This window comes from Triticum urartu, chromosome 1 (genome assembly GCF_003073215.2).
Source record: "Triticum urartu cultivar G1812 chromosome 1, Tu2.1, whole genome shotgun sequence".
NCBI lineage: Eukaryota > Viridiplantae > Streptophyta > Magnoliopsida > Poales > Poaceae > Triticum > Triticum urartu.
The window spans coordinates 521,326,910-521,339,577 of record NC_053022.1 but is presented as its reverse complement, the minus strand read 5'-3'; the positions used below and the strand labels follow the sequence as shown (position 1 = coordinate 521,339,577).

At 49.7% G+C, this 12,668-nt stretch overlaps 1 protein-coding gene across 1 annotated transcript; it reads left to right on the top strand.

The window, feature by feature from the left end:
* The first annotated feature begins 2,062 nt into the window (after positions 1–2,062).
* Positions 2,063–4,727, top strand: LOC125533032. The gene is made up of 5 exons (XM_048696837.1): positions 2,063–2,207; positions 3,374–3,406; positions 3,478–3,699; positions 4,562–4,575; positions 4,683–4,727. Exons 1-5 carry the CDS (start codon positions 2,063–2,065, stop codon positions 4,725–4,727), a joined length of 459 nt encoding a protein of 152 aa, XP_048552794.1.
* Positions 4,728–12,668: the final 7,941 nt, after the last annotated feature.

The window sequence follows — 12,668 nt, the reverse complement described above, 5'->3', positions numbered from 1 at the left end:
CCTCTAGAATCTGATTGACTCTCTCGGTCTGTCCATCTGTCTGCGGATGAAAAGCTGTACTGAAATCTAGCCTGGTACCCAAAGTCTGGTGTAGCTGGTGCCAAAACTTTGAAGTAAATTGCATTCCTCTATCTGATACGATGGTCCTTGGGACTCGATGCAGACATACGATCCTGGTCATATATATCTTGGCCAACTTTGCACCAGTATAGGTGGTTTTCACTGGGATAAAGTGAGCTACTTTGGTCAAGCGATCCACTACTACCCAGATAGAATCATATCGCTCAGGTCCTGGGTAATCCGGTGATAAAATCCATGCCAAGCTTGTCCCACTTCCATTCGGGTATCGGCATAGGCTGCAGTAATTGAGGGAGTCCTGGATTAGGGGGTCCTCGGACAGCCGGACTATATCCTTCGGCCGGACTGTTGGATTATGAAGATACAAGATTGAAGACTTCGTCTCGTGTCCGAGTGGGACTCTCCTTTGCGTGGAAGGCAAGCTTGGCAATTCGGATATGTAGATCTCCTCCCTTGTAACCGACTCTATGTAACCCTAGCCCTCTCCGGTGTCTATATAAACCAGAGGGTTTAGTCCATAGGACAACAATAATCAGAATCATAGGCTAGCTTCTAGGGTTTAGCCTCTACGATCTCGTGGTAGATCAACTCTTGTAATACTCATATCATCAAGATCAATCAAGCAGGAAGTAGGGTATTACCTCCATCAAGAGGGCCCAAACCTGGGTAAACATTGTGTCCCCCGCCTCCTGTTACCATCCGCCTTAGACGCACAGTTCGGGACCCCCTACCCGAGATCCGTCGGTTTTGACACTGACATTGGTGCTTTCATTGAGAGTTCCACTGTGTCGTCACCATAAGGCTTGATGGCTCCTTCGATCATCGGCAACGATGCGATCCAGGGTGAGGTTTTCCTCCCCGGACAGATCATCGTATTCGGTGGCTTCACACTGTGGGCCAACTCGCTTGGCCATCTGGAGCAGATCGAGAACTACGCCCCTGACCGTCAGTCAGGTTTGGAAACTTACACCACTAGGGAAAACCTTATACACAGAATATTACCAGCAGCGTGGTTTAAAAACAATCGCTACTGCTACTTAGCAGTAGCGCGCTGCAAGAGACCACGCTGCTAATACCCAAATAGTAGTAGCGCGCTAGGAGATAAGAGCGCTACTACTACAATTGCTAGGGCGTTGCCCCCAGACTATGCATTGTAGTAGCGCCCTTTCCATAGACGCGCTACTCCTAAATGAATAGCTGTAGCGTTGATGAAACACCCCACGCTAGTAGTACTAAGCTTGTCACTCCACCCGCACCACCCACCCCACCAACAACAGTCCCACTCCACTCCCACACCACCCACCCCCCGATGTAGATCGACATCCCCTCCACCGCCGGCCACCCCTTCCCCCTTCTCTCCTCTGCCGTCCCTCACCGCAGATCCACTCAAGCTCCTCCGTCCTCTCCCCACCACCCGGATTCCTCTACAATCCCACCGCCGCCGAACCCCACCGGCAACCTCACCTCTCCCTCCATGGATGGATGGGCCAACAGCTCCACCCACCCACCCATGGATGGGGCAACAACTCCGCCCACCCATGGATGGGATGGATGGGGCGACCACGGCCAAAACCCTAGCCCCTCACCCACACATGGATGGGGATGGGATTGGGGCGACGACGCCACCGGATCCGCACCCGCACCCACCTGCAGCTCCATGGACCCTCCCCAGCCGCAACGGGATCCGCCCCCTTCTCTTCTCTCGGTGGGGCGCGGCACACCGGGAGCTTGCGGCGGTGGCCGTCGACGCCAGCAGCATCTCCGACGGGCTGCACAACATCGTCATAGCCCAAGGTACGCCTTCCTCCTCCTCCTTCCGCCCACATCTCTTCTCCATCTCCTCTCATGCGGGGCAGCTTCGTGCTGCAGATCCAACCTCTTCTGCCTTTGACCGACCACGACTATGGCAACCAGAAGGCTACGTACGACATGCTGGATGAGGAGGTGGACAACCTTGACGCTACCGCACAAGACGACCATATCCATGTCGCCGCCAGAGGATGGCTGTCGGGACGGCCAGTTCCAGGTCGTGCCGAGGGCCCAGGCGCTGCTGGACGCGGTGCCGCAGCCGCCGCAGCCGATGGGGGAGAGGGGCATCCCTGAAGCTCTGAAGTTCTCCATGGCTCATGGTGAGTCTGCTCTGTCCTTGAGATGGGTATTTGTTTTGTGGCGTGAGATGAGCTTGTTTAATCTGTGCATGCTACACTTGCTAGTAGAAAAGAGTAGATAGTGGTGTGACACATGGCTGGGTTCGGCTCTCAGTAATTTAAGTTTCAGCATTCACACACAGAAAAATGTTTCAGTACAAATTTGGCAATGTTTGTAGCATATGTAGACATAGAGGATGCAATTCTAGGAGAGCTTAGGTAATGTCAAGTGCACATAGTATGATCTTAGGTGTTTATCTCAGATAATAGGGCTATTACAAGAAAACCGTGTAATGCGCCGTGAGAAGAGTATGATGTGCCATGCCCAATGAATTAGTTAAATATGTTCATGTTAGTAGAAAAGAGTAGAGAATGATGTGATACATGTGAATGACACAGGGTTTGGTTCAGCTCTCGGTAATTTAAGTTTCTGTATAAATTTGGCGCTATATGTACCTATTTCTCTACATAGGTAGACAAATTTGGTGTTGTTCAAAGAAAGGTAGATAATTTTTAGTATGAAGTGTAAACCCAGATACTAGAATGCTTACCGCAGTGTGAATATGTGAGTTAATTAGCTTAAATTAGATAAAAAATTAGTACTCCCTCCATAAAGAAATATAAGAGCGTTTAGATCACTGAAGTAGTGATCTAAATGCTCTTATATTTCTTTACAGAGGGAGTACTTTCCAATCTGCAAAAAAGTAGTGATCTTAATGCTCTTAAATTTACTGGTTTCTTCTAGCAAAAGTATTGCCAATTTGTGTATACCTTGATTCAGGGATCAATCACATCTTGATTCAGAAAAACCGTACTGCACAATTATGCTATTTCCTGACATGAGAAGAACACCCCAGCACATAACTAGTCTGTAGACGCGTGCCATGGAAATTTCAACAATTTCTTGGGTTAAAGAAACATTTTCTTTTATTCAGTCGTGGCATGACACCAAAAGAACCTAGTATGTAACTAATGCTATATAGATTCGATTCTTCTGAAACTTATGCTTTTTTTGTTCGAAGACTGAACTTATCCATTTGATATGGAAAATTGAACATCATAAGTTAGATTGCCATGGATTCATAAGTCAGACCTACTTCTGTTTTTATGGATCTTGGAAATATGATTGATGGTGCATTTGGGTTCAGGTAAAGGAGGGAACAGTTCTGAGCACTCTGCAGGTGATCCAGAGGTTGATCCCAGTTCTATTTCGTATTTGGTCACCGATCTGATGGATTGCTACTGCTGCTAGTTGGTGGTTATGGCAGGGGCAGAGATGGCCACCGAGCGAGCGAGGGAGGGCCCATGGCGCTCTCCTGCATGAGCTGCCCGTCCGTTGCCAGCGGCCCCTCCATGCGCCGGCACGCGGAGAGTCCGCCCTGGTCGTCCGTCGCCTTTTCCTTTGCCAGATGCATTGGGAGATCGGCGGCCGCCGCCTCAGGGTGGTGCATTGACGTCGTCGCTGGGAACGGAGGTGGGTGCTCTCTTCTCGACTTACTCTGTTCCGCCAGAGTGTTGATTCTCTCCGTGCTCTTGGCTTCTCCTGAATGATGAAGTTGTGCGCGTACATGTCGTCTTGGATGATGAAGTTGGCCGAACTGAACGTAGTCACCCCTAGAGCCCAGATTCCTCGACTGAATTGGCCTATTGACTTTTGTGCCTCTAAGCTTCCTCCTAGAGACGTGCCGCCTTTTGTTCCTGCATTACCACCACCATTCTTTCTGCAATAGTATCTGAATCCTGCCACTCTGCTGCACCATTACCAACCTTACTTACTGTCTAAAACAAATTCAGTCGCCATTGAAAAGTCGGAACAAGATAAATGAAGTGGGTTTACGAATTTGAGATCATTCTCACTAGCTTTGGTAACTTAGAGATATTTAGCATTCTTAACGAACCCCTAGCATCTTCTTTGAGTTAGTAATGTTATTACATACGTCTGTACTGTTGATGGTTACTACTGTTAGTTATGCACTTGAGTGATGGGTCTGTAGGATAATAAGATCATCAACTCTGCTACACAGGGTCTGTAGGATAATGCTGATCAAAATATTGATATGTTAGGACTAGTTTCCTAGTGCAAATGCACTAAGAAAAATCATGCGCCAATTGACATTTATGCTAGCTAGCTATATTCAGTTGGTAGGTGCTCGTACTTAAACTGCACATTTAAAATTTAAGCTTTGGTAGTGTTATCTATTTAGTCTGATTTATACACTGCATTCCCAAGCTGAAATATTTTTTGGAACTGAAATATATAGTTGGAGTTTCATTCAGTTATTTGTCACTTTTTAACTGAATATCTTTTTGTAACTGAAATATATGTGTACTTACAGTGCATATTCGCATTGTATCAGGATCTTAGTCCTTTTCTCCTGTATCGTCTGAGATTATGCTTCCTCTCCATTTATTCATTATATCTATATGCCTTGCTGATGCTCATTTCTATCACTGCAGGATAATGGGATGTTGAAGCGGCAGAGTGAATCCATGAGACTGTAGTGCAATTGCACCGTTACATTGAATATTACTCAGGAATAAGGACATTTCAATGGCAGATTAGCTCTATTTTTCCTTTTCATTTTTCTTACTATTGGAGTGAGGACATGTAGAAAGAGAAACTGTGTGGTAGCAGATATGGCAACTGTGTGATAGTAGAATCAGGAATAAAGAAGAATATGGCAACTGTGTGATAGTGACATTTTTCCATCACTATTGTTTCTCAGAATTGTATGCATAAAATGGAATTGGTTGATTTTATTTTTCTTAAATCCTAAATAGTTAGTAGTAGCGTGGGAACAAATTGAGCGCTACTAGTATTTATGATACTAGTAGCGCTTGTATTATAAGCACGCTACTACTACTTCATTAGTAGTAGCGCGGTTCTGTAATAGCAGTAGCGCGGGTGTCACACACGCTACTACTAACAACTATTAGCTGTAGCGCGATACTAGTAGCGCGGGTACCCACGCTGCTAGTAGCCATTTTACCCGCGCTGCTAGTAGCCTTTTTCCTAGTAGTGTTAAACTGTACTGCCGACATCCGCGGAGACTTGATCTTCGACGGATTCGAGCCCGTGTCAGGTGCGCCGCACAGCCACGACGAGCATGACCTAGCTCTACCGCCAGACAGTGTTCGGGAGATCACATCTGTGGCAACTCCGGCCCTTGATCCGGAGCAGATCGCGCTGTCCGAGGACGGGTGGATGGACCCCTCCACGGATGCCGCACACTCAGCGGCGATAGAGCCGAATACTGACTTCACCTCCTATGAGACCTGTGTTGCCGGATCCTTGGATTCGTCCCCGGCCACGGGCTCCGAACCATCCGCGTTCATGCCTATCGAATCTGATTGGGCGCCGATCATGGAGTTTTCCTCCGCGGATATCTTTTAGCACTTGCCCTTGGGCGATGTTCTAAATTCATTAAGGTCTCTGAGGGAGTCCTGGATTAGGGGGTCTTTGGACAGACGGACTATCTCCATTGGCCGGACTGTTAGACTATGAAGATACAAGATTGAAGACTTCGTCTCGTGTCCGGATGGGACTCTACTTGGCGTGGAAGGCAAGCTAGGAAATACGTATCTAGATATATCCTCCTTTGTAACCGACCTTGTGTAACCCTAACCCTCTCCGGTGTCTATATAAACCGAAGGGTTTTAGTCCGTAGGACAACAATCACAACATAAAATCATACCATAGGCTAGCTTCTAGGGTTTAGCCTCTCTGATCTCGTGGTAGATCTACTCTTGTACTACACATATCATCAATATTAATCAAGCAGGACGTAGGGTTTTACCTCCATCAAGAGGGCCCGAACCTGGGTAAAACATCGTGTCCCCTGCCTCCTGTTACCATCCGGCCTAGACGCACAGTTCGGGACCCCCTACCCGAGATCCGCCGGTTTTGACACCGACATTGGTGCTTTCATTGAGAGTTCCTCTGTGTCGTCGCCGTTAGGCTTGATGGCTCCTACTATCATCGATAGCGATGCGGTCCAGGGTGAGACTTTTTTCCCTGGACAGATCTTCGTATTCGGCGGTTTTGCACTACGGGCTAATTCGCTTGGCCATCTGGAGCAGATTGAAAGCTACGCCCCTGGCCATCAGGTCAGATTTGGAAGTTTGAATTACACGGCCAACATCCGTACGGACTTGATCTTCGACATATTCGAGCCACAGCCGGGCGCGCCGCATTGTCGCGATGGGTATGACCTAGCTCTGCCACCGGACGGTACCCCAGTGGCTGCGCCCGCATCAGCTCCGACCCTTAGCTCGGAGCCAACTGCGCCAATCGAGGATGGGTGGCTAGACACCGCCTCAGGGGCTGCAGTCTCGACGGCGATCGAGCCAAACACTAGCATAATCCTCTGCGCAACCCGTGACTCCAAGGTGCCGGACTCCGAACCATCCGCGCCCCTGCCAATCGAATCCGATTGGGCGCCGATCATGGAATTCACCGCCGCGAGTATCTTTTAGCACTCACCCTTCGGCAACATTCTGAATTCACTAAGGTCTCTCTCTTTGTCAGGAGAGCCCTGGCCGTATTATGGCCAACAGGATTGGGATGCGGACGACGAAGAAATTCGACGCCCACCCACCACCCACTTAATAGCCATTGTCGATGACTCAACCGACACGCTCGACTTTGACTCCGAAGACATCGACGGTATGGACAACAATGCGGGAGGCGAAGAGGAACCACCGCCCACAGGGCACTGGACGTCCACTTCATCATATGACGTATACATGGTGGACACACCAAAAGAAGACGACGACGAGGAACGGAAGGACGCACCGAAGGCTTGTTCCCTCGAGAAGCAGTCAAAGAGGCGGCGCAAGCGCCGCCCCAAATCTCACCTCGCCAGAAATAATGATCACACAGACCCAGCGTTGGAGCAGGGCGAACCACTGCCGGACCACGGCTATACGGAGAATCAAACCGAACAAACCAATTCTGTCAAAGATAATAGTCCGGACGACACAACGCCGGACAGGCACCCGGAGAAGCAGAATGCCCGTCAAAGGCTTGTTGCCATCGCGAGGAGTCTGAAAAAGCAGAAGCAAAGGCTCAAGGCTGCGCAGGACACACTCCAAATCAAATGGAGTAAAGTACTCAACACAGCAGCGAAGTACAGCGACAATCGCCCCACCAAGAGCTACCCAAAGCGGAAGTTGCTACCTGAATTCGATGAGGAGGCCTCAGACCTCTCACAACCAAAAATCAAAACAGCCACCTGGCCGGTAGACGACCTCATGGCCAACATAGAGCGGCAAACAATGCCACTCACAAGACAATACGCGATTCACGTGAGGGCTTGCACTAAAAGGACAGCGCAACCAGATCCATCTATGGACCATGCAAGCGCGCCCCAGCATACGATATAACACAACAAACATCCGAACAACGCGGTACACCCAGATACAGGGGTGCCGCACACCCCCTATGTTTCACCGATGAGGTGCTGGATCATGAATTTACAGAGGGATTCAAACCTGTAAACATAGAGGCATACGACGGAACAACAGACCCTGGGGTCTGGATCGAGGACTATATTATCCACATCAATATGGCTTGAGGAGATGATCTCCACGGTATCAAGTACTTACCACTCAAACTCAAAGGGCCAGCTCGTCATTGGCTTAAAGGCCTCCCCGAAAACTCCATTGGAAGCTGGGCAGAGCTCGAAGACGCTTTTCGGGCAAACTTTCAAGGGACTTATGTCCGACCTCCGGACGCGGATGATTTGAGTCATATAACTCAACAACCCGGAGAGTCAGCCCGAAAGCTTTGGAACAGGTTTCTTACTAAAAAGAACAAAATTGTCGACTAGCCGGATGCCGAAGCCTTGGCAGCTTTTAAGCATAGCGTCCGTGACGAATGGCTTGCCCGACACCTCGGCCAAGAAAAACCGAGAACAATGGCAGCATTAACAAGCCTCATGACCCGCTTTTGCGCGGGTGAGGATAGCTGGCTAGCCCGATGCAGCACCAGTGACACCAGTACATCTGAAGTTAGAGATGGAAACGGGAAATCACGGCGCAACAGCAATAACAAACGCCGGAATAAAGGAGACAGCACGAAGAGCACGGCAGTAAACGCCGAATTCAAAAGCTCTCAGCCAGGTTAGCAAAAGCCGCCCCCTAAAGGCGCCAAAGACGAACTGTCCAGCCTTAACAAAATTCTGGACCAAATATGTCAGGTCCATAGCACCCCTGGCAAACCAGCCAATCATACCCACAGAGAATGTTGGGTCTTCAAGCAGTCCGGCAAGCTCAACGCCGTACACAAGGGGGAGGACACTCCAAGCGAAGATGAGGATGAGTCTCTCAAGGAAGACACTGGGGAACAAAAGAAATTTCCACCAGAAGTCAAAACAGTAAACGTGTTACACGTGATCAAGGGAAGAAACAAAACGGCACTCCCAGAAAAATACGCCCGAAGGCCTATCACCGTGGAGTCCTGCCACTGGTCGTCTCAACCGATCAATTTCGACCATCGTGATTACTCAGCAAGTATCCAGTGTGCAGGATGGGCTGCCCTGGTATTAGACCCAATAATTGACGGATACCACTTCACACGAGTCCTGATGGACGGTGGCAGCAGTCTAAACCTGATATACTAGGATACAATCCGCGAAATGGGGATAGACCCAACAAAAATTCGCCATAGCAATATTACCTTTAAAGGAGTAACACCAGGCCCAGGGGCTCATTGCACGGGCTCCCTGCTACTAAAAGTTATATTCGGCTTCCCCGATAATTTCCGTAGCGAACATTTAACCTTCCACATCGCTCCATTCCAAAGTGGCTATCAAGCACTACTCGGACGCGAAGCTTTCGCTCGCTTTAATGCAATACCACACTACGCTTCCCTCACACTCAAGATGCTCGGTCCACGTGGCATCATTATAGTGAACGGAAGTTTTAAGCGATCTTTGCGTGCCGAAGAGCATGCGGCTGCCCTGGCAGCCGCACACTAAAAACGGCCTCACCAACTAAAGCACTTAGCAGGTCGTCACGACCTCGGACATGGTTAGACGAGTCCGGCGCAACTATATGCAATTTATACCGGATCAATGATCACACCCCTATTACAAACACAAGGGGCTCAACGTGCACAGACAAGTGACAATTCTTACTCACCTTGAATTATACATGGTTTCTTTAAAAACTATCTTTTTGCATGACAACTTTTTCACCTAAGCTCCTCTCTTTTATAGATAATCATCGTGCTACACCCGTCCAGGATACGGCACAACAGAGACACAGGCATAGACGTGCAGTAGGGACCCGCTCCAAGGATTCTTTTTAGATTAAGACCTTGCGTAAACCTTTTTTACTATCTCTTGTTGATACATATCCACCGAATTCTCAGCACAGTTGAGAAGGATGCTGATGTCTTGGCATGTGGCCACGTCAGAATAATGCACGTACCTGGACACAAGGGGCTTCTTACAAACGACACTATTTCGGCCTGGTTTATACCATAAATACCGAATACCTTAGGGAGTGTTCGGTGTCGCGAGTTTGGCCTTATATGCATCAGCTTCGAATCATTGTCTTTGGTCAAATGTTGGGTTTGCCCGGCTCCTGTGTTTTGGTGCCTTACGTTCCGCTTTACCGGCTAAGGTAGCACCAGGAGAACTACTGCGATTGTGCCCTGGTTCATCCGGACGAGCACCTCAGTAGAGAAAGCCGAAAACTGACTGTCATGATATAGCGTGAGACTGGTCAACCACTCGATGACCTATCGGAATGTTAGAATTCCTCCGCCTTAATGAAGGGCCGTTTTCCGGCCAGGCAGGTACGCACCCCATGATCGAGAGAGCGCGGAGCCACCAGAGGCTATCTAGTAGCCCCACTGTCAAACTCCTATGGCTAAGTGAAAGTGTTAAAGCATTATAGTCCGGTTGCCTCGCTCGCTGCGCTATCACCTCCTTATTAGGACCAAGACGTTGGGTTAAGTGTGAACACGCGTTTGTTGCGAGCACCTCCACATTATATGCGTGGGGGTTGAAGCCGAAGGCTACAATCTTTCAGGTTATACACATGTATACATAAACGGCCGCACATGAGGCATCATACTACTTTCAGGCAAAAGTATAAACATAGCCTTATAAAAACTTCATAAAAGCATTGTGTTTACAATGAGAATGCATATCACTCAAACATAATATTCTTCGAGCACTGGGCCTCTATTAAACGAGCACCCTCGAGAACCTCCTCAAAATAATGCTCGGCTGCTACTCGGCCTATGGCCGAACCCTGCGCCGCGACTACGGAAGCGTCCATCTCCGCCCAGTATGCTTTAACACGGGCAAGGGCCATCTGCGAGCCTTCTATGCACGCCGACCTCTTCATCGCATGCGCGGCACCGCACCAAGGAACTGCTGCACTTAGCTAAAATAGCTATCCGGCTTTTGCTTCTTCGGCCACAGCTGATCCAAAACAGCCCTCATGGCAAGTCCGGACAACCTATTCAGTTCGGCCCATTCGGCTAGCTGGTCAGTTAATGAAAGCGGACGCTTTGGAATGTTGAACTGCGACCAGAACAGCTTGTGCACTTCACGATCTGTCTGACCTTGGAAGTACTTGGCAGCATCGGCAGCACTCGCCGCCAAATCCATATACGCATCTGCCGAACTCCACAGCCGATCCAAAGGGGCATACCGTGGATCTCCGAACTTCCTCTGTAACATGAAGGGTTTCCCAGCCGCAATATCCCCGGCTTCCCGCAGCTCCTCCTTCTTCGCTCTCATAGCAGAACGGGTGTCCTTCTCCGCCGCCGTGGCCTTCTCAAGGTCCGCTGCCTTTGCTCGATTTTCCTTTTCAAGGACCCGACAACAGTCGGCAGTGTCTTTTAATTCCACGGCCATCTTGGCCATCTTCTCTTGGCTCTCGCAATGTGCGGCCTTCTCAGCCTCCAACTCTTCGGCCGCCTTCAAAGCAGCGGCATTACTAATCCTCGCTTGTTCCTTGGCTTGGGCAAGTTCTGCCCGCAAGGCTTCCACGGTGGCAGCTCCATCTGCAGTCACAACATATTAAAGATACTGGCATTATGCTGCTCTTACTATGTGGCATTCACCAGATAATAACACTTACCCTGTGCCTCGTCAAGCCTCTTGTTAACAAGCTCGAGATCAGTGTCTGCCGCATTCAGTTGCCGTTTTAATTTGGTAAACTCACTAGTCCGGCTAGCCACCGGAGCCTCCACCACCTGCACGTAAGGGCAGTTTGGTTATTGCCTGGGAATATGGTCCTTTGTTCGCCGCCATTCTCGACGGCAACCAGAGTCTCAGGGGCTAATATCTACACAGGACACAGCTAACATGTGCAGTACTATCACATATTATCTTACGTACCTCAAAGCCTGTCAGTAGACTCATAAAGGCTTCATGTAATCCGCTTTCAGCGGACGAGATTCTCTCCATCACCGTACCCATCAGCACACGGTGTTCTTCTGAGATGGCCGCTCGCCCCACCAACTCCCTCAGAACGTCCGACCGCACACCAGACGGTGCCGGACTCTTTTGTCTGCTCTCCTCGGGAGCCGGACGCTGGGGACTTCGGGGGTCTATGGGATTATCTTCTGGCCTCACCAGATTTGGAGAGGCCCTCCGTGACGACACTTCGGGGTTGCCCGCTTCTGGAGCAGAGGAGTCCGGGGGAGGCATTTCGCTCTCCATCATCTCTGGAAGAAGATCCCCCGAAGATGAGCTCATCTGAGAGGGGCTAAGGCCCGAACTACAAGATATATGCGGTGGTTATTTTCTCAGAAGAAAGATAGCATACCTTAAAGTATTTTGGGATCACTTACGACTCGTTGGAGGGCAGATCCCCGCGCAGACTGTGTGCGGCAGGAGCACCCCCCAAGGCGGGACCCTCTGTGGGAGATTTCTTCTCCCGTTTGGAGGCTTCGGCTTCCGGATCCTCGAAAGCAGTCCTTTTCCTCCTCCGGTTGTCCTCCTTTATGGAGACGCTCATTCCCTTGGTTGGAACGAGCAGCGACGGGGGCCCGCGTTCGCCCGTATTATCCCCCCCGGTATCTTCCTTCGAGGGATCCGTGCAAGGTGCGACCTCGAGCATCTTTTCCAATACTGGATTTTCCAAACCCTTAGGGAGGGGGGCCAAACACCGAATCATCTTTGCTTTCGTTAGCTAGTCTTGGTCAAAAAGTGAACTCTCAGAAACAACTTCGAATAAAAGACAGTGTGTTCGGCCAGAGGATTTCTTACTTGTTCGGTGGCGCGGTTAGTGCTCAGGCCCACGTCCTCGGTAATATCCGGACACTCCACTTGAGATCCAAAGAATGACTTGTACATCTCCTCGTGCGTCAGGCCGAGGAAACTTTGAATGGCACGCAGTCCCTCTGGGTTGAACTCCCACAAGCGAAGGGGCCGGCATCTGCAAGGCTGGACTTGGCGAACCAGCATAACTTGTATT

Excerpts from the sequence above, each read along its gene's own strand:
- LOC125533032 (XM_048696837.1), top strand. The coding sequence starts at position 2,063 with ATGTCGCCGCCAGAGGATGGCTGTCGGGACGGCCAGTTCCAGGTCGTG. Across the intron at positions 2,208-3,373 it reads GAAGTTCTCCATGGCTCATG|GTAAAGGAGGGAACAGTTCT; the intron begins GTGAGTCTGCTC and ends ATTTGGGTTCAG. Across the intron at positions 3,407-3,477 it reads CAGTTCTGAGCACTCTGCAG|TTGGTGGTTATGGCAGGGGC; the intron begins GTGATCCAGAGG and ends TACTGCTGCTAG.